At 37.5% G+C, this 22564-nt stretch overlaps 1 protein-coding gene across 2 annotated transcripts in view; it reads left to right on the top strand.

The window, feature by feature from the left end:
- Positions 1 to 22564, top strand: part of USO1 (USO1 vesicle transport factor) — a 93720-nt gene that overhangs the window by 42174 nt on the left and 28982 nt on the right. For both annotated transcript variants that reach the window (XM_059159049.1, XM_059159048.1), the window contains exons 5-9: positions 6800 to 6900; positions 7307 to 7409; positions 7556 to 7611; positions 13094 to 13214; positions 20427 to 20605. In XM_059159049.1, coding sequence (XP_059015032.1) covers positions 6800 to 6900; positions 7307 to 7409; positions 7556 to 7611; positions 13094 to 13214; positions 20427 to 20605 — 560 coding nt within the window. The remainder of the gene's footprint in view (positions 1 to 6799; positions 6901 to 7306; positions 7410 to 7555; positions 7612 to 13093; positions 13215 to 20426; positions 20606 to 22564) is intronic.

Here is a 22564-nt window from a genome sequence, read left to right as displayed (position 1 = left end):
ACCACTGAGCCACCCAGGCGCCCTAGAATATCTTTTTCTGTGGAGCAGTTTTGTCCTCCACCATATGGTTTATGACCTTGATATAGAATGGAATTCCGAAGAGAAGGTCCAGAAATTTTTGTTTGTTTGTTTTTTGTGGTTTTTCTTTGTGTTGTTTTTTGTTTTTGTGTTTATTTTTGTTTTTGAGAGAGAGAAAGAGAGCACATGAGAGTGCAGGTGTGACTATAGGAGGAGGGGAAAGAGGCAAAGGGGAGGAGAGAATTTTAAGCAGCCTCCAGGCCCAGCAGATCCCACCCTGGAGGCCAGTGCCAGGCTCAGTCTTGGAACCTTGAGATTATAACCTGAGGCAAAATCAAGACTCAGTCTTGCCTGACTGAGCTACCCAGGTGTCTCTCAGAAATCTTTTTGAATATTGTTTATACCTCTTGAGAAATTAAAAATTTACAATCTCTAGTGATATTGTAAATAAACATTTGAAGAATAAAAATATATATACGTGTGTTTTGAAAGCCAGTCATATAAAATGTTTCCAGGGGTGTATATTATAAGGACTTTAAAAAAAGCAATCTTGAATTTGATATAACTATCTTAGACTTATTTTCACTATAGTAACAAAGGACCATTGGGGTGCCTGGGTGGCTCAGTGGGCTAAAGCCTCTGCTTTCAGCTCAGGTCATGATCCCAGGGTCCTGGGAACGAGCCCCACATCGGGCTCTCTGCTCCATGGGGAGCCTGCTTCCTCTTCTCTCTCTCTCTGCCTTGCCTCTCTGCCTACTTGGGATCTCTCTCTGTCAAATAAATAAATAAAATCTTTAAAAAAAAAAAAAAGGACCATTATGTTCTTACAATTTTCATTTATCTTATACTAAAGAGCCATTTACTTTTACAGCCTAAATAAGTGTAACATATAGTACATAATATAATCTATACAATGTAAAAAAAAAAAAAAAACCAGACTTAGCTCTAGGAGTTTTAAAATAAGTATATTGGATAGAGAGGATGGTTGACTTGTTTCATACCTTGACTTACATTTAAATAAATCTAATTTCTCATGAATTTAATTTTGGTTTATAGCTTTTAGATGTAATTAGTATAGTAGTTGGCTTATGTAAACTGCTTGTATGTAAACTACTATAAATAGCTTAATCTACTGCTATATCAAAATAGTTTTTTTTTTTTTTTAAGATTTTATTTATTATTTATTTGACAGAGAGAGAGATCACAAGTAGATGGAGAGGCAGGCAGAGAGAGCGAGAGAGAGAGAGGGAAGCAGGCTCCCTGCTGAGCAGAGAGCCCGATGCGGGACTCGATCCCAGGACCCTGAGATCATGACCTGAGCCGAAGGCAGCGGCTTAACCCACTGAGCCACCCAGGCGCCCCTCAAAATAGTTTTGTATGTTACTTTAATTGCTTAGCTAATTTTTTGAAGGGCTCTACAATAAAGTTCAGAAGTGCTGTGTTATGACTATAACATAAAGGAAGTAGAGTTTATCTTACTAACACTTTTAAAATCAACAATATTAAAACAGAAGGAATCATAGATCCTTGGAACAGGATCATATTTTACTAGTTCGATTCAAAACATAGATCTTAATTCTATCCTGTTAAACTACAGTATTTGATATAGTTTAACTACAGAACAAATCAGATGTATTTTTTTTTTCATAAGGATTTTATTTATTTGACAGACAGTGATCACAGGTAGGCAGAGAGGCAGGCAGAGAGAGAGGAAGGGAAGCAGGCTACTGCTGAGCAGAGAGCCCTATGTGGGGCTCGATCCCAGGACCTTGAGATCATGACCTGAGCCGAAGGCAGAGGCTTTAACCCACTGAGCCACCCAGGCGCCCCCAAATCAGATTATTAATTCTTATTCTTGCCAAGTTATTAGCTTGTGCTCAATGCAGACATTACATTAAATATTTTCTTGGGTTAAACCTGCATTCCTTAAAGTGTGGCACAAAAGTCCCAGAGTCCTCTATATTAAAAGAGCCCATAGTTAAATAAATGTAACATTCCCCTCTGAAGCATCACAAGATATACATTAGTACATTAAGTGCTGAGAATTCTGCAGTAAAGAAACCTGTTCAACTTTGTTTAATCCACATACATTTGGACAAAGGCGCTTGATTTCATGAGATACTCACTAACATGCCACACTGTCCTGCATTTTGAGAAATACTGACCAAAGCTTAAACCCATAGTTCAGTTATTTACGTTGATCCATATAAAAACTTTTCAGCATTTTAAAAAACATTTCATAGGAAGAGTTCACTAAGTCTGTGTATTTTTTTCCCTTTCTCTTTTAGATTAGTTTTAATAATAATCTCCTAAATGTCAATACTTTTATTTTGAGTTTTTCTCTAGAGGTCACGATCTTTTGCCCCAAGGGCATTGTCTGTCTAAGAAGCAAGGTTGTTTGACCCACTTAATATTTAAAATAATTTAAATAAGTTGCTGGTATTACAAATTGGGAGCTTTCACATGAGATTTTGGATTTTAGATTTGTTTCTAAAAAACTTAAGGTCCAATTACAGCTGGGCCTGCATTCACACTTGGCAGTCGGTTGCTGTTTCCCCTCGGCGGGGCATATACTCTCCAGCCTTCCTGTTGTCTCACACCCAGCCCGCTTCACTCATATATTACTGCCTGGCCCCTATGGTTGAGTTTTTATTCTCCACCATATTCACACCACTCTAATAAAAACCAGATTCGGATTTCTCCTTCACAACAGCTTTCTTTTTTTTTTCTTTTTTTCTTTTTAAGATTTTATTTTATATATTTATTTGAGAGAGCACACATGCGTGTGAGAGAGTTTAAGTGGGGTGGAGAGGGGGATGGAGGCGGTGGGCAGAAGGGGAGGGAGAGGCAGAAAATTCCAAGCCCAAGGTGGGGCTCCATCTCATGACTCCAAGATCGTGACCTGAGCCGAAATCAGGACTTAGGTATGTAACCCACTGAGGCACCCAGGTGCCCCATTTATGTCAACAGTTCATTTTTCAAAAATTGTTGAGTGGTATTCTGTAGTTCATTGCCCCCTTGGAGGGCATTTGGGGTTGTTTCTAGCTTTCAGCTATTACGTGTAAAGCTTTTGTAAACATTCATATACAAGTCTTTGTGTGGATCTATGTTTTCATTTCTCTTCAGTAAATACCTGGGAGCAGAATGGCTAAGGGATATAAGAGGCATGTGTTTAGCTTTATAAGAAATTGCCAGACTTTTTTCGAAGTAGTTGTACCATTTTACATGCCCACTGGGATGTGTGTGAGAATATGTGAGAATTCGTCCTCCACATCCTCTCCAGTACTTGATACAGTCAGTCTTTTAAAATGTTAGCCATTCCAATAGGTGTGAGATAGTATCTCACGTTAATTTTAATTTGTAATGAATAATAATATTTAACAAATTTTCATGTGGTTGTTTTTTTTTGGGGGGGGGTCATCCATATAACTTTCTTCTGGTGAAGTATTTATTCAAATCTTCTGTTCATTTTTACTGTTCCTTTTTTTTGTCTTATACTTGAGTTGTAAGAATTCCTTATATATTCTAAATATAAGTCCTTTGCAGTGTTTGTTTCACAAGTATTTTCTTCTGGTCTGTGATTTTCCTAACATAGTATTTTGAAAAGCAAAAGCTTTAAATTTTAATCCACTTTATTATTATTTTTCTTTTGTAGTTTACACTGTTTCCTATTTATGAAATCTTTGCTAAACCTAAATCACTAAGATTTTCTCCTATGTTTTCTTTTAAAAGTTTTGTAGTTCTAACTCCTGTGATTAGGTCTATGGTTTCTAGTTTACACTTAGGTCTGTGATCCATTTTGAACTAATAGGTCGGTTTCTGGACTTCATATTTTATTGGTCTGTATGTCTGTCATTTTGCCAATCCAATAGGATACTGTCTTGCTTACTGTAGCTTTATAATCTTGAAATTTTGAAATATAAGTCCTCCAACTTTGTTGTTTTTCAAAGTTCTTTTGGCTCTTTTAGGTTCTTTGCATTCCCTTATCAATCTTAAAATCAGTTTGTCAATTTCTAACAAAAAATGCTGACTGAGATTTTGACTCAGATTCTGTTCTGCCTGTTGATTGATCTGGGGAAAACTGACATATTAACACTGTTGCGCCTTCTAATATCAGAACACACTGATATATTTATTTAGGACTTCCTTTAATTTCTTTCAGTACCATTTTGGAGTTTCCAAAGCAATTCTCCTTCTTCTTCTTCTTTTTTTTTTTTTTAAGATTTTATTTATTTATTTGAGAGAGAGAGTAAGGGAAGCAGCAGGCAGAGGGAAAAGGAGAAGCAGACTCCCTGCTGAGCCGGATGCAGGGCTTAATCCCAGGACTCTGAGCCTGGGCAGATGCTTAACTGACTGAGCCACCCAGGTGCCCCCTCAAAGCATAATTCTTATATATCTCATCAAATTTATCCCTAAATCTTTAATAATTTTTGGTGCTGTTTTAAGTGGTACTGTTGGGGCGCCTGAGTGGCTCAGTGGGTTAAAGCCTCTGCCTTTGGCTTAAGTCATAATCCCAGGGTCATGGGATCGAGCCCCGTATCGGGTTCTCTGCTCAGCAGGGAGACTGCTTCCTCCTTCTCTGTGCTTGCCTCTCTGCCTACTTATGATCTCTGTCTGTCAAATAAATAAATAAAATCTTAAAAAAAAAAATTAAGTGGTAGTTTTTAAAAAATTTTCAGTTTCTAATATATGCCAATTTCTATATATGCTAATATATAGAAATCAGTTAATTTTGTATACTGACCCTTTATCCCATAATTTGGCTAACCTCACTTACTAGTTCCAATAGCTTTTTAATAGAGTTCATAGGATTTTTTACATAAATATGTGGCCTGTAAATAAAGACAGTTTTATTTCTTCCTTTTCAATCTGTATGCCTTTTTTGTCTTTTTTCTGCCTTATGGCACAAAGATGACCAGTACAGAGTTGACTGGAAGTGACTGATCTCAGGTGGAAACATTCAGTCTTTCACCATTAAGTGCAATGTTAGCTGGGAGTACTTTATAAATGCTCTTTATCATCCAGTTTTGTGACTTTAAATATCATTTATATGCTTACCACTCATATGTATCTCCAATCCAAACTGCTTGTTTGTCCAACTGCTTACTTGATGTCTCCGCTCAAATCTTTATGTCAAAATGAACTTCTCTCTGTACTCTTAGCTTGCTTCTTCACACTGTTTTTCATCTCAATAAACAGTAAATTTCATAAAAATTACTACCACTGAGGTCTAAGCCATCTTTACTGCTTTCTTTGATCGATGCTTCCCTTTTGTCGCGGTTGATTATTGTCTCCCTGTTTCCTTGTTCCCCTGACATTTTGTTCTCAGCACAGCTGCCAGAATAATCCTTTTAAAACTGAAGTATTTTGTAAGTAATGTAATTTCAAGGCCCAAAAGCATTTAGTTCTTTACTGACATGAGATGATAAGAGAAATATTTCCTAGAGTTTCTGAAGGGTAAAGCGGCATATGTGGGTACTTAGGATTGAAAAACACTTCTACTTTTGCTCTCTTCTTTTTTCTACAAATAATTAGATGTGATTATCGCTGTCACTGTTGGGTTGCTTTGCTTTTCCCATCATCTGTTGGGTTTTTTCCATTTCTAAAGTATGTTAATATTAAAATCTCACATTAGAAAAGGACTGTTTGAGGAAGCTTGACTGCCAGCTCCATTGGTTTATAGTCACTGCCCTGAGCAATATGTAGGAAAGGGTTGGTTGTGTGGCATGAGTGAGGGTATGGGGAGTAGTGTATTTGCCGTCTCTAAGTTGTGTATATAGCATAGGCAGATTTTAAATGGTAATTTGTTTTGGTGATCATCACTTCAGTTTTTAGTGGTCTTTTACATTTTTTTGACATTGAAACAATGTATAGTTTAATCTAAAGACTGTTGAGTCTTAAGGACAATTATAAAATCTTTTAAGGAATAAATGTAAAAGTAAATATCAAATTCTGATTTTATTGACAATTTATAGTATATACATGTTGATATTTTTGAGAAAATACTGAATAATATGCAGATGATTGGTTTAATTTTGTAATTAAATCGTTTAACACAGCTACACTAACAGTCAACAAGGACTTTGTGTTTAATAATGTTTTGGTGGGGGAGGCTGATTTTGGGTATAATCTCTACACAGTGAAATTTACTCTTTGCAGTTATATAGTCCTGTATGTTTTGGCATATGGATGCCATAGTGTGATCACTATCATATTTGAGGTAGAATATCTCCATCACTCTACTAAGCTCCTTTGTAGTCAAATGCTCTACCACTGAGCTATTCCCCCTACTAAGCTGCTTTGTACCCTAATGAGAAGTTTAACCTAAAAATGTCTTTGAAAAGACGTGAAAATTTAGATCTTTTCTTTGACTATCATATTTATTTATTTATTTATTTTTAAGATTTTATTTATTTATTTGACAGAGATATCACAAGTAGGCAGAGAGGCAGGCAGAGATAGAGGGGGAAGAAGGCTCCCTGCTGAGCAGAGATCCCGATGGGGGGCTTGATCTCAGGACTCTGGGATCATGACCTGAGCCGAAGGCAGAGGCTTAACCCACTGAGCCACCCAAGTGCCCCATATTTAAGCATTTAAAGAATAACTATTTATTTAAATGATATTGACAGTTATTTTAAGGATAATCTTTTCAGCATAACTGTGCTATCATTACCAGCCATACTATTCTAAGAAAATTTTCATTTCTGCTTAACCCCTCAACAAAAAGGATACTTTAAAATAACAGCATCATATTGAAGTACTTTATCTTTGAATATTACAGAAGAAAATTCCACAAGACAGAGTGAGGATCTGGGAAGCCAGTTTACAGAAATTTTTATTAAGCAGCCGGAAAATGTCACTCTGCTGTTATCTTTGTTGGAGGTAAAGAATCTTGCTATTTTTGTCATCTTAATAAGCTTTTTTTCTTTTTATTTTTGCCTTTTTGGGTGTTGTTGAGGAAGCAACATATACTATACCTTTTTAAGGTCATGAAATTTGTTGTATCATTGCAAGAGATTCACATGCATGTTTTAAGGACTGTATAATTTGTTAAAATATTGTCTGCTTATATGTGTTTTTATTTTACCTAGTCAGGAACAGTTTAATCAATTTATATTAACTGCTTTCTATTTATTTCTCAAGTTACTTTTTTAAAGTTTGTTGAACTATGTTTGTAGTTTTTGACACCACTATTAGTTGAAAAAAATGTTTTTCTTAAATATGTAAATGTTTTTCTTAAATATGTAAAATATGTAGATTTTAAATATTTTAAATTTTTATATTGCAGGAATTTGATTTCCATGTCCGCTGGCCTGGTGTGAAGCTTCTTACTTCTCTTTTAAAACAACTAGGACCTCAGGTGCAGCAAATTATTTTAGTCAGTCCCATGGGTAAGTGATTCACCTTCCTTAAATAATTTTGATTTAAAAGTGAGGCTCATACCTAAAGAGGGGGACTGAAATGATGTGTCAATAAATTGTATAATTTATTTTCAGTTTGGTTAAACCACTGGTTTTCACATGGTTATATGTTCTAGGTGTTTCAAGATTGATGGACTTATTAGCGGATTCCAGGGAAGTTATACGTAATGATGTAAGTTAATTTTGAAAAAGAAGTCTAAGAATATGCAACTTTCTCTCCCTCTCTTTGCACGAAATCTTTGTCAATCCTTACTCAGTGTTGTAAGAAGTTAGCTTTGGAACTTAGGGATATTGGCCAATCTTTTAGACCTTTTTAAGTCATATACAAAAGGTCTTTGTTTTTTCTTTTTTTATTTATTTGTTATTTCTTTGTTTCCTGCCTGTCCAGTATTTTGGTGTAGACATATGATTTTCATATTCAAATTTATGCTTTCTACAAGTTTAGGATTTCATTTTCTTTTTGACACCAAACTCTGCCTCTAGGAAGAGTAAAGGAAACATCCCCCGACACTGAACTGGGTAAACTTAAAGCATTGCATTTGGAATCCTCACCCTCTTCTGATTGAATATACATTTCAAAGGGTTTTCCTTGTAATCTTCATCTAACTTTAGAGCATGATTTGCTCTGGGGTTATTTTCCATTCTGATTTATTTTATTACTTGCATATTAGTTTGAGTATTTTGTATTGATGTGGTATTTTTTGTTGTTGTTTGAACATTTTTCTGGTCGTTAGCTACAATTTAGTCAAGACTGTAGTACTTTTTAAAATTTTTTAAGTGTTTTTAAAGATTTTAATTAATTAATTAATTAAGTATTAAAAAGATATTATTTATTTATTTGATAGAGATTACAAGTAGGCAGAGAGGCAGGCTGGGAGAAAGGAGGAGGCAGTCTCCCTGCTGAGCAGAGAGCCCGATGCGGGGGCTCGATCCCAGCACCCTGGGATCATGACCTGAGCCAAAAGCAGAGGCTTTAACCTACTGAGCCACCCAGGCGCCCCTAAAGATTTTATTTTTAAGTAATCTTGACACCCAGTATGGGGCTCAAACTCACAACCCTGAAGTCAAGAGTCTTACACTCCACCAGTTGAGCCAAAGAGGCACCCCCAGACCGTAATACTTGAGACAACAATTGGAAAAATCCTTTTAAAATCAGATTCTAGAGCTAGGAGGGCATATCAGGTTAATTCATTCTCCATATTAACACTGAGAAGCCCAAGACTAACGGAAGCCAAATGATTTATTGTTAGTGACGTCTGTTCATTTTTGTATGTGTAGTAACTGGCCTGTGCCTTTCTCATCCTAACTGCCAGTAAATACCATTTGGATTGCTCTTAGCTTCACAGCTGGTTAGTGGCAAAGCAGAGACACAAGTGAAGTGCTCTTGAATTCTGGTTCACATACACAGTTTTTAAACTTTGTATTTAACATTTTGCAGTATGTATTGTAAGGGGTGAAATAATATAGTAATATTACTCATAAGAGGGATATTTAAAAAAAATTTTTTTTTAAGATTTTATTTATTTGTTAGAGAGAGAGAAAAAGGGAGTGCACGTTTACAAGCAGAGGCAGCGGCAGGTAGACAGAGAAGCAGGCTCTCCACTGAGCAAGGAGCCTGATAAAGCCTGATAAAGGACTCAATCCCAGCACCCTAGGATCATGACCTGAGCCAAAGGCAGATGCTTAACCAACTGAGCCACCAAGGCATCTCCCAAATCTCTATTATTCTTTTAAGAATTTTCTTATTTAGGGGCGCCTGGGTGGCTCAGTGGGTTAAGCTGCTGCCTTCGGCTCAGGTCAAGATCTCAGGGTCCTGGGATCAAGTCCCGCATCGGGCTCTCTGCTCAGCAGGGAGCCTGCTTCCTCCTCTCTCTCTCTGCCTGCCTCTCTGCCTACTTGTGATCTCTTGTCTGTCAAATAAATAAATAAAATCTTAAAAAAACAACAACAACAACAACAACAACAAAAATTGAGAAAAAGGTTAAGAGCAGGAAAAAAGTAAAGGTTAAAGGAAATGGCTTAACCCACTGAGCCACCCAGGCGCCCCTGTTTTTTGGTATTTTTTAATGTAGGCTCCAAGCCCAGCAGTCATGACCCTAAGATCAAGACCTGAGCTGAGATAGAAAGTCAGACGCTTAACTGACTGAACCACCCAGGCACCCCATCTTTTCCCCAATTTTTATTTGAGACAGATAAAATGATTCTCTGTTTATTTTGCTTTTCATTAATTTTATGATTAGGAATTAAGTTATATATTTTTAACATCTAGATTCTTGGCTTTTATGTTTTATAGCCATCCTTTCTTGAGGTTAGTAAACTGATTCATTTGAAATTTTTTTGGCTGGTTGACACCAGCCCCCCGAGGCAACTAAACAGCAGCTCCGGTAGTTCTTATTGGCACTTACCGGTGGTCGCGTGGAACCGTCTGCTACTCTTTTCCTCCTCTTGTGTCTTCTCTTTTTTTTAATTCTCGTTTAAAAATTCTTTCCTTTCTTCTTTTTAATCAGCTTTCTAATTGTACTCAGTAATAGTTGTCAACATTGACTAGCTTCCCAGGGTGCATATCTATAAAGAATTTTAGCCCCAGTTTGTTTTATATTTGAAAGATTAATTTTGATCTGGATTAGAGAATTAGTTGGTCATTTACCATAGGTGCACTGACATGATCCTCTTTATTTGTGTTACCATGCTTAAAAATTAGCAAGAAAAGTTGAAAAACTCTAGGAGTTAACTACCTGCTCACTCCTAAGTGATAGACTGTAATTCCATCTTTAATTTTTTTTAATATTCTTTCCTTTTTAAAAGATTCTGTTTATTTATTTGACAGACAAGAGATCACAAGCAGGCAGAGAGGCGGCGGTGGGGGGGGGGGGCAGGCTCCCCGCTGAGCAGAGAGCCTGATGCGGGGCTTGATCCCAGGATCCTGAGATCATGACCTGAGCTGAAGGCAGAGGCTTATTAACCCACTGAGCCACCCAGGCCCCCCTTTAATTTTTTATTATAAGAAATTATTATGAGAAAGAAGAGAATACAGACAAACCATCAGTTTTCAAAATTTTGTTATACTTGTTTCATCTCTCTCTCCTCCTCACCACTGTCATTTATTTTTGACTGGGACATTTACAAACATTGAAACAATCAATATAATTTCACCATTACACACTTTAGTATATACATACTGTGTATGTATAGTATGTGTATCCATACATACATGTACACACATATTATATGTATATATGGTATGTATACTAAAGTACGTAGGGTATTTATATAGTAAAATATATCAGGATATATATAGATAGATATGGTATATATATTAAAGTATGTAATATATCAGGATATATCCTGATATAACTATAATGCCATTATCACATCTAACAAGTTAACAATGATGTCTTAGCCCTCAGTTTCAATAAGATTACCATTCCATATTCAGATTTTCCATTTGTCTCAAAGATATCTTTTATGGTTGTTTTCCAGAGAAGGTTCTCTTCTTACATTTGACTGTTATGTCTTTTAACTTATCTAAAGGACTTGATTAGGTTTTGGTTCACCTATTTGCTAGGATGTTTCCTAATGATACAGCGAACTTAATTTTACAACACATGAGGAGACAGGTAATATCTGCCTGTCTCACATTTAGTGATCAGTGGGTTTGATTTGGATCTCTCCACTGTAAATTCTCTACCAGCCTTACTTACATCAGATTCATCAGGTACATCTGATCCTCCATTAGTGATCATTGCTTTAATCGGTTATTTTGTTAAGAGTTCCAAAATGATGATTTCTATAATTCTGTCATTATTTCACATGTATTAAGCTATAATCTCCTGCAAAGAAGAACTTTACTTCATCAAGTAGTCTAATTTGTTACCCTGAAATATAGTACATATTTGAAAAGTAGAATTAATGAATAATAAATGCCTTTAATTAACAGTTTTTAAAGTAAGGACTTGGTATCCACTTACTTTAAATAACTAGTGAGTATACTTCCATTCTTAATAGCATTTAGTGGATATGTTTGATTAGAGCGATATATCTCTTTATAGTCAGGAAAAATAAATGAACATGTGTTAAGAACTTAAAATATAAGTACTGTGTACATATAAACCTGGTAGCTTCCACAGAAGTTATTTTATCTCCTTTACTTTTAATAAAAGTCCTATAACAAATATATTATCTTTAGTTTACACATGGGTATACTAAAAATTTATGTAATTTGCTTAAGGTTACACAGCTAGTACATAGGACAATCATTTTTAAAACCCGCTTTATCTAACTCAGAGCTTTAATGTTCTTTCTACTGTATTCCTTCCCCACTTTCATAGCAGTTAAACCGAACAGCATTAAATGGGAGAATTTGACACCTGAAAAAAAACTACCTTTGCCTTTCTCTTATCTCAGTGTTGAAACTTGACAGGAAAATGAGTAGAACAAGTCTAGTTTAAAGACTGTGGGCGGGGTGCCTGGGTGGCTCAGTGTCTTCAGCTCCAGTTACATTCTCAGGGTCCTGGGATCAAACCCTGCATGGGGCTCGCTGCTCGGCGGGAAGCCTGCTTCTCCTTCTTCCCCTCCCCCTGCTTGTGTTCCTGCTCTCGCTCTGTTAAATAAATAAATAGATAAAGACCAGGGGCAATTTTTTTTTTCTTTTGGTCTTATGTGAATACCTACTCAGTAAGCTAATTTGCCTTTTTTAGGACTTTTGAACTACCCCTTTGCAATTCTTCTTTCTCTTAAGTAATACCTGCTTTTATCCTAAAAAAATTTTTTCATAAAAAATCCTATTTCAAAGAAATAGCAAATGCTATTGTTACAAAATACTTGTTATTTAATGGTGAAATAAGCAGAAGTGGGCAACTGAGTTTTTCTTGAATGATAATGAAGAGGTTGCAGAATATATAAACTAAATACAGGTTAGCTGAGACAAACTAAGAATCAGAAGCAAAGACTACTGTGGGAATTCTTGGGAATTTAGGGGCAAGCTAATTACAGGAAAATGTGAACTTTCTCAGCTAGAATGTGATGATTTTTTTTTTTTTAAGATTTTATTTATTTATTTGTCAGAGAGAGAGCGAGCGAGAGTGAGCACAGGCAGACAGAGTGGAAGGCAGAGTCAGAGGGAGAAGCAGGCTCCCTGCAGAGCAAGGAGCCCGATGTGGGACTCGATCCCAGGACGCTGGGATCATGACCTGAGCCGAAGGCAGCTGCTCAACCAACTGAGCCACCCAGGCGTCCCTAGAATGTGATGATGTTTGAAGATTTATATTATTTAATTCATAATTTCATACCATTACTATTGTGAAGCACAAACAGAATCATCCCTGAGATATGTAGAATTATGCCCAGGTCTCTTAGGCCATAATTAAAGCCAAGTAATGATTGATGAAAATGTAAGAATTGTTGTATATTATATTGTGCAGTGAAAAGAGAATGGAATTAGGAGTTAGTAGACATGGATTCCAGTCTAGGTTCCGTCCCTCTGAGATCTGTAATGCTAGGGAGGCCTGTTGCTCACCTTACCTGCCGTTTTTCTCTCCTGTCTGTAACGTGAAAGAGTTAAACTTGCAAAATTCCTGCACTTCTAAAATTCTGTGATTTTGAAATGTCTTGTAGAAGTTGTTCTCTACTAAACGTGGTCTTTTTTCCTCCATAAGGGTGTGTTACTACTGCAGGCACTAACACGAAGCAATGGAGCAATCCAGAAAATTGTTGCTTTTGAAAATGCTTTTGAGAGACTCCTGGACATTATTACAGAGGAGGGGAACAGTGATGGAGGTACAGTATGAGGAGATGGATTGAAAGAGATTTCCTTTTGTGTTCACTGAATTGTTAACTTTTAGGGAATGCACTTAGAGGGAGAAATGAGGACTCATACTTTATATTCTTACCTTCATTATGGTTTGTGGAGTATGGTTTCTTTTTATTTATCCTATTTATTTGTAGTGTTTCTATTAATGTTTAAAATTTTAACAATCACTGGGGCGCCTGGGTGGCTCAGTGGGTTAAGCCGCTGCCTTCGGCTCAGGTCATGATCTCAGGGTCCTGGGATCGAGTCCCGCATCGGGCTCTCTGCTCAGCAGGGAGCCTGCTTCCTCCTCTCTCTCTCTCTGCCTGCTTCTCTGCCTACTTGTGATCTCTCTCTGTCAAATAAATAAATAAATAATCTTTAAAAAAAAAAAAAAAAAAAATTTTAACAATCACATATATTGGCTTTTTTTTTTAAAGATTGCATTTTCTTTTTTTTTTTTTTTAATTTTATTATTTATTTGAGAGAGAGAGAATACAAGCAGGTGGAGGGGCAGAGGGACAAGCAGACCCCCACTGAGCACAGAGCCTGCTCTGGGGGCTCCCGGACCTGAGATCATGACCTGAACTGAAGCTACCCAGTTAACTGAGCTTAACTGCTTAACTGAGCTACCCAGGCACCCCCATATATTGAATTTTTAAAAATAGTTTGTTCTTTTGTGTTTTATTCTAAAAATTTCTCTCTACCTCAAGGTTGTAAGGAGAGTTTTCATCATTTTCTTCTACTAAAGGCTTTGCAATTGTCTTTTACATTTAATTAGTAGGATCTTGCATTTGAATGATGGTATGAGATTTGTAATCAAACATCTATACATGTGAAGGTCTGTTTCTGAGTTCTCTGTTTCATTCCATTGGTCTCGCTCTGCACTGAAACTACACTTTTATTAATTACTAAACCTCATAATAATATCTTATCCATTAGAATATAGGGAAAATCTTTTATATTGGTTGGTTCCACATCCAATTCCAATATTAAATACCAGCAGGGTATTTGAGAATTCAACTCAATTCTGACCCTGTCTACCCACAGATAGCATCAGATTCCATAGGTGGAAGGTTTAGTCCTGCAAGACTTCCCTCCCCCTCCCCCTTCACATACCAGTCACAAGCCCCAGGCTGATACCTGTGCTTCTGACCTACCTCACAGAATTCAGGGAAACACTTACGTTTACTGGCTTGTTAAAGGATATGAATCAATAGCCAGATAAAGAGATACATAGGGGGAGGTCCTGAACAAAGGAGCTTCTGTCCTCACGAAGCTTGGGTCCCAGCTCAATGACACATGGAAGCATTTTGGTTTGCCAGGTGTGGAGGCTCTCTGAAAAGGGGCAAAAAACTGTCCTCTTGGTTTTTATGGAGTCTTCATTAAAAATTCACGATTGACTAAGTCACTGGCCATTAGCTGATTGAAGCTCTATGCTCTTCCTTGTCCCTGGAGGTGGGGAGATTTCTTGGGGGCACTGAAAAGTTCCAACCTATAGTCAAGTGGTTGGTCTTACTGGCAACCAGTGCCTACTCTTGGGTGGCATCCCAAAATCACCTTCATTAATAAATAGCAAGATCCCCATTTCGCCTTCGTGGCTCTGAAGGGTTTTCAGGAACTGTGGGTAAAGATCAATTATACCGAGAAGTGTATTTTTGTACACTTGTGAATTTGTGAAAATGAATTTTCACAAATTAAGAAGAAACCCTCTTCTTAATTGCCTTAACACGCCTTTTCCTTTTGTTGTTTCATTTGAATGAAATGCATTTGCTAATCAAGTTCTATATGTTAAATATGACTGTAATAACAATAACAATATAAATATATATATGGATCTCAAACTTACAACCCCAAGATCAGGAGTCACATGCTCTACTGATGAGCCAGCCAGGCACCACCCGTTGGAATTTTGATTGGAAATATATTGGGTTTACAGATTAATTTAAGGATAATTATCATCTTTATGTATTGACTTCCCATTCATAACCAAGTCACTTAACCCAAATCTTCTTTTAGATCTTTGAGTCATGTTTCAAAATTTTGAGCCAAAGAATGTTACATCTTTTTTTTTTTTTTTTTAAAGATTTTATTTATTTATCTGATAGAGATCACAAGCAGGCAGAGAGAGAGGAAGGGAGGCAGGCTCCCTGCTGAGCAGAGAGCGCAATGCGGGGCTCGATCCCAGGACCCTGAGATCATGACCTGAGCTGAAGGCAGAGGCCCCAACCCACTGAGCCACCCAGGCACCCCTATTACATCTTTTTTTATTAAATTGATTCCTAAGCATTTTGTTTTGTTACCATATGAGTGTGATCTTTTTCTTTTACATTCTCAAACTGGTCATTACTTGATTTTTGTATGTTAATCTTGTGTCCAACCACCTTATTAAACCCTTGGTTCTAATTGGGCTTTCTGTGTAGATAATCACATTTTCTACTCATAAAATTAATCATTTTTTCTTCATTTTCAATTCTTACACCTCTTTTCTTTTTCATCTCATTGCACTAATTACAATCTTTAATACACTGTTGAATGTTGTTGACTTTATTAAGAGTACTGACGTCTTGCCATTAAATTTTATTTTTGCTAAGTTTTTATCATGAATGAATCTTCATATTTTTTAATTTTTTTTTTTTTAAGATTTTATTTATTTGACAGAGCAAGAGAGAGCAGAAGCAGGGGGAGCAGCAGGGATATGGAGGGGGAGAAGCAGGCTCCCCTGCAGAACAGGGAGTCTGTTGTGGGGATCAGTCCCAGGACCTCAGGATCATGACCTGAGCTGAAGGCAGTTGCTTAACGAGCTGAGCCACCCAGGTGCCCTTGAATCTTGAATTCTTGTGAATTTTTTTTCTGTATCTTTGGAGATACAGATTATTCTTCTCTAATCTATGAGGGTCTTTTCTTTAAAACAAGAGGGACTACAACCAATATAAGCAAGTTGAGAAGAGGGAGGATACGAGAGAGAGGATGATCAGTCATTGAGTCAGAATACCTAACAAAGGAGGAAGGATTGGAATCCAGAGTAGGTTTGGAGTTGGCTTTTAAGACAGGAAAAGAATCCCATCTTCCATCATAATGGGGAGTGCACAGGTGGAGAGGTAGGTCCTTTTGCAGATTTGGTGGTAGGAAGTTGAATTGAAAATAGAGTCATGCTGAGAGGGAAAGAAGAGGACCCAGCTGAGAATTATGGGGAGGTAAAAAGTCTTTGGGGGAATAAGAGAGCTCGTTGACTGTTGTAATTAGGTAGATTTCCAGGCAGGGATAAAAGCCCCATTGAGGGTTTTCACTGTGATTTTACAGCGCTGCAGATTGCTTGATTAGGTGCTTTTGTCTCCCCACTCCCTTCCAGTACTCAGCTGCCGAGGTGCACTAGAGGAAAAAAACCCAAGCAGTTAATTTTTCACAGGATTTTGTTTTTAAAGGAAGGTGCTATGAAAAGAAAGTAAGACAAGAGAACTTAGTTTATTATCTACAGAGTGAAGAAATGAAGTTTTGTATAATCTAAGCTAGACAGGGAGTTTGAAAGTAGAGATAGAGAAGGTTCCTAAAAAGGAAGAAAGAAGACTTGTTGGGTTGAAAGTCTCAGGGAAGCCGTAGAACAGCTAGGTTGAAAATACTGGAGCGGGAAAGGTGGGAGGTTTTGTAACAGAATGAGAATTCTGACAGTCAGGTCAGGGAACTGAGAAGTCCAGGTATTAGAGGGATTGTCACTGAAGTCAAGAGTGACAGCAGGAAGTAGAGAAAGAAGATTTTGAACAAGATGCCAGTGATGCTGTCAGTGAACAGAATAGTGACCATGGTTTTGTTACATAAGCAATGAGGAGTGGTAAGGGATCATATGGGCACATGGCCTGATCCTCAAGGAAACAGGAGATTTTGTGAGAAGGCAGAGGAACTGTGGTCTCTGGAAAGTACACTGGGCTGGGAGGGTCAGAGGTTCCACATTCTGACTCGTACATGGAATCAAGAGCATGAATTGCCTGCCCTTCAGAATGTTAAAAGGCAGCTGCTTTTTTTTTTTTTTTTTAAGGATTGTTTTTATTTATTTAACAGGTAGAGAACACAAGCAGGGGGAGCAGCAGAGGGAGAAGGAGAAGCAGGCTCCCTAATGAGCAGGGAGCCCCATGTGAGACTCATTCCCAGGCCGTGAGATCATGACATGAACCGAAGGCAGACGCATAACTGACTGAGCCACCCAGGCACCGAAGGTAGCTTCTTTAAAGAAAAAAATATTTTGGGGCACCTGGGTGGTTCAGTCGGTTAAGCGGCTACCTTCGGCTCAGGTCATGATCTGGGGGGTCCTGGGATCGAGCACCGCGTCAGGCTCCCTGCTCAGTGGGGAGTCTGCTTCTCCCTCTCCCTCTGCCCCTCTCCCCTGCTTGTGCATGCTCTCTCTCTCCAAAATAAATACATCTTAAAAAAAAATTTTTTTCATGAAGTGATTGAGGGTATATAGTAGGTTTTATTAACCAGTATTTAGGAATTAGAGGTAGCATCTTGAAAGAGTTGAAAGATTAAGCATTCTAAGATGAGAAGGAGGTACAAAGGTGATTAGCGAGGTATGTATTTTCAGAGGCGACCAAGGAAAACAGAATTTTAAGACAAGGTAGAATTGGCTTGTCTTTAGGATTGCTAAGATAAGTTGCAGTGGCTCCTTGTGACCAATGGTAGCCTTCAAAGCTCTAGAATTAACTTTGCACAGTGGAGGGAAGGCCTGCCAGTGATGGTGAGGGTTCTGACATTCTCTTTCCTCCAGGGTCTTCTGATGCTCCTTAATGGCAGATTTATTTATTGGAGATTTATGGGCCTTCATAAGAGACATACAGTGATTCCTCCTCAGGAGGTGAGGATCCACATGGTCCAGCAGTATGAAGTCAGGAAGCCTCTCATTTGGAGCGCAGGACTGGTTAAATCAGAGATTTTAAACATATTTTAAATATACACCTTAAACATTTTTATTTCAAGTTAAATGTAATAATTTTTTTCAATATGCATTGATAAAGTGATCTTTTGAGTCAGGGCCAGACCCTTTTCTTCAAATATGGGTCAACTGATTGGAGTTTTCCCATCATCTCTCTGCATCTTTATTATATCACATCTATAATACATCAGGTAGGGTTTGCTTTTGGGTTTCTTTAAAGTGAAATGCAAGATCTTCGTGGGTTTTTCTTGTTTTTTAGACTTACATTACCCATATATAACAACAGCTGTTCTTAATGACTTGCTTTCATTGAGTTTTGCCAAAGACTTAGTTTTTATAAAAACCCTATCTATAAGGAATATATTCCAAGACCCCGAGTTGATACCTGAAATCCTAGATAGTACCAAACCTTACGTATACAGTTTTTTTTTCCTATACATACATACCTATGATAAAGTTTAATTTACAAATTAGGCACAGTAAGAGATTAACAACAACTAATAATAGAAAAGAACAATTGTAACAATATACTGTAGTTAAGGTTATGTGGAAACATAAACAGAAGTTGTTTACTCTTAGGTCCAATACTAGAGGCACGATCCATGAAAGAAAAAATGGGTACATAGACTACATTAACATTGAAAATTTCTCTACAAAACACTGTTAAACTGCTCTAAGAAATAGTCCTTTTTAAAAATAGTTTTGTTTATTTGAGTGATCTTGACACTCAACAAAGGGCTTGAACTCAAAAGACCCCAAAATAAACAGTGGTTATGCTTTTCGGACTGAGCTGCCAAGGTGCCCCCCAAAATAAAGTCTATTAATTTAAAAAAAAAAAAAAAAAAAGCAACTGATTTTTGTAAACATAAAATTCAACTAGTAGAGGTAAAAGTGTGGATGTAGTATGCATAGGAGCCTATCAGCTGTGAGCATCTAGTATCAGTCATATTGTCAACAGAGGGAACAGATCCTTGGTTAAATTGGCACTTGAAGTGGAGATCATTGGAGAGCTTTAAGCCATGAAAGCAGTGTAAGCTGTGGTGTGGGTGCAAGTACCCCGTGGAACAGTATGTCGTGAGCAGAGAGAGGAGTAGATGGAGAACCGGAGCCAGGAACCATGGGAAGCCTGAGGAGTGGCCAGAGGCATGTAAGGAAAATGAGAAGAGAGTAATTCGTGTTTTAGAAACCAAGGCAAGAGGAAGTTTCAAGGAAGACATCAAGACGACAATGTCAGGTGCTTCTTAGAGATTAAGATATGGTTGATTCATTCAACAAATATTTAATAGCAACCTGATAGTTATATCTTTTCTCTGTCTCTGCTGAGGACATAGAGTAAGTCACTATATCCTAGTAGGACGTTCACATTCCTGTCTTTATGAATTATAACCTAGTGGACAAGACACATACTGCATAATAAAAGGAACAGGCTTTTATGAAGCATGTAGCTGGTGAGACTAGCCCGGTCATCAGGGCTTGATGTTTAATCTGGAATCTGAAGAAAAAATATGAGTTACTGAGGTGAGTGGATAGTTGAACACAGTGGTCAAGAGATCGGTGGGGACCTGAATCAGAGCATACAGCTTGTGGCCTGTGGCCATCAGGAGTCAGCAGAGGCTTTCTACCTTGCGGAACTGAAGAAATGCTGAGCTTGGAGATTTGTCTTTTTTTTAAAGAGTGGTGGGGGTGTTTGGTCTGGGTGACTCAGTCAGTTAAGTTTTGTACTCTTGATTTTGGCTCAAGCTCAGGTCATCCATCCGGTCATGATCTCAGAGTCAGGAGATCAAGCCTTGCCTGGGACTGTGAGCTCAGCATGGAGCGTAATCTGCTGGTTCCTCTTCCTCCCTCTTCGCTTCTCCCCTGCACGCATGCCTACGCACGTCTCTGCCTCTCTCTCTCTCTAATATAAATAAATAAAATCTTTAAAAAAAAAGATTCTCGGGGCACTTGTGTGGCTCAGTCGGTTGGGCCTCTGCCTTCAGCTCAGGTCATGATCTCAGGGTCCTGGGATCGAGCCCCACATCGGGCTCCCTGCTCCTTGGGAAGCCTGCCTCTCCCTCTCCCGCTTCCCCTGCTTGTATTCTCTCTCACTCTCTCTCTCTCTCTTTCAAATAAATAAATAAAATCTTAAAAAAAAATTTCTCTCCGCCTCCCTCAGCACATCACCCTCCTGCCCACCCCAACCCCCAACCCCCGCCCCAGCGGCAAAAAGTATTTGGGGATTGAATTTACCTTTGGGTTTTATCAGCCTTAACGCTTGCATTTTACATTCTTTTCCCAGGTATAGTAGTGGAAGATTGTCTGATTTTGCTCCAAAACTTGTTAAAAAACAACAATTCCAATCAAAATTTTTTTAAAGAAGGCTCATATATTCAACGTATGAAACCTTGGTTTCATGTTGGAGATGAAAATTCTGGCTGGTCTGCACAGAAAGTGACTAATCTGCACGTAATGCTACAGGTATACTGTAGTTAGATACAAATGTGATAAGAATTTTGATATTGTTCCTTTCAAAGCAAAGCAAATTGCTCGTGTTTGATAAATTTAGGATGTTGAGTTGGTTTCAGATGGGCTTTAAAAAATCTTTTAGTATAATTTGCAGGTATGTTCAGAGATCCTCTGCCCTCGGCCTCCCCCGCCCCATTATCACGTCCATCACTCAGCTTCGATAATTATTAACGCCTGGCAGTTTTGTTTCATTTTATCCCACTTTCTTGTCCTGCTGCATTATTTTAAAGCAAATCCAAATATATAGTGTCCTGATGAACCTTTTGCACCCAGAGAATAAGAGGTTAGATTGTCGATTTGAATTTTTAAAATCTGATTTCTTCAGTTAAGGCTTTAATATTCAGAATACTACGTTCAACAAATAAATTCATTCAGTAAACATTTACTGGGAGTTAGGCACTGACCGCTAGGAAATGAATATTAATGTACCTGCCCCCAAAGATTAATAATCTGTTTTAAATCGGATGCAGGTTAAACTGACACATCACAGGTAATTTTATTTAAGCTTTATGGTGAAAGCTTAGTGGTGATGGTAGTAAAATTGAAGACAGTAGGATCCCAAATGATTTCTGCATCAGAGAATATATGAAATTCTTTGAAGTATTTTACTTACTTATTCCTTTATTATGCCTTCTCAATCCTTAAATTTATACGCTAGCCTCCCAACTTACCGACTCTCTGGTGAGTCTTATGGGTTTTTTAATATCTCTGCATTATGTCTGCATCTCTGAAGTTGTTTTCCTTAAAACTAAATGGATAGTTTCTCTAATAATCAGAGTCTGAATATTGCTGCATACCCTGGGAGTTGATCGATTATTAGGACGACCAGATGCCCCATTTCGCCTGGATAGTATTCATTTTGTAATTACTGTAACAGTGCCCTCTTTCACTTCTAAACTGTCCCTATTTAGATAATACATTATAGTGGTTAGGAAAATATTTTATAGGACAACATGGGTAGAATCTTTCTGTTTTACACTCCTCCCTTCATCACTTCTGTTTTCATATGTCAGTATTACATATTTCAAGACTGTGTTAGTTTTTATCCTTTCAAAATAGCATCCAAAGTAGTAAGCTTGATATCTTTGCCCAATACCACTTTCTTAATAAAGGAACTTCCTCTAGAAAAGTACCTTTCAAAAGGTGATTAGACAGAGTGAAGGGTCTGGTGATGGGCAAAAACTAAGGTCCGTCCTGCCGAGCAGTGATCTTTAAAGTGCTGGAGGAGTCCACACGTGTTTTGTAGTTTAGGGTACTATGTAAGGAATTATTTTTGAAGAAAGTGTTGCTGTTTAAAAAGTAAAGTACTATTTTACCAAAAAACAAAACCAAAAATGTAGACTAGCATACTGAGTATCAACAAAAATTAGGTAGATAGTAAATTGGTTCTTTAAGTACTCTTGACTTAAAAAAACTGAATAAAATCTTGAACATAAACTTCAAAATAAAGAGCTTGAGTTTAATTCACTTTAATATATCTCCATGTCAAAAATCGAGTGGTTGATACATTCATGACTTCATAGGTCGCAGGTTATCTTCTGTTTTTTCAACCTGTCCAATGCTATTTCTTTATAGCTGTATGTAGGGTTGCTTGTACTTTGAGTTCTCTATGTTGCACCAAATGAAAATACACCAAAAATGGTGATAAATGGTCCTGTTCGAATAGTAAACATCCTAACTGGAGTTTATTCATCATTGCAGTTGAAATCATGATTGATCTTAAAAATTCTGTAAGTTGAAATTGATGTGCTTAAGAATATTTTATTCAGCTTTTACAGATTAAATTTGGGGGATGCTCATCTTTTCAAGACATTTTTTAGTCGTAAAACACTTTAATTTTGTCCTTAAATGATAGTGTTATGACTAGTTCTGCCTCCTATGCCTACAGGCATATATACCCTCATTTTTTGA

The sequence above is a fragment of the Mustela lutreola genome, chromosome 1, assembly GCF_030435805.1.
Source record: "Mustela lutreola isolate mMusLut2 chromosome 1, mMusLut2.pri, whole genome shotgun sequence".
Classification (NCBI taxonomy): Eukaryota; Metazoa; Chordata; class Mammalia; order Carnivora; family Mustelidae; genus Mustela; species Mustela lutreola.
This window is presented reverse-complemented; position numbering and strand designations above follow the sequence as displayed.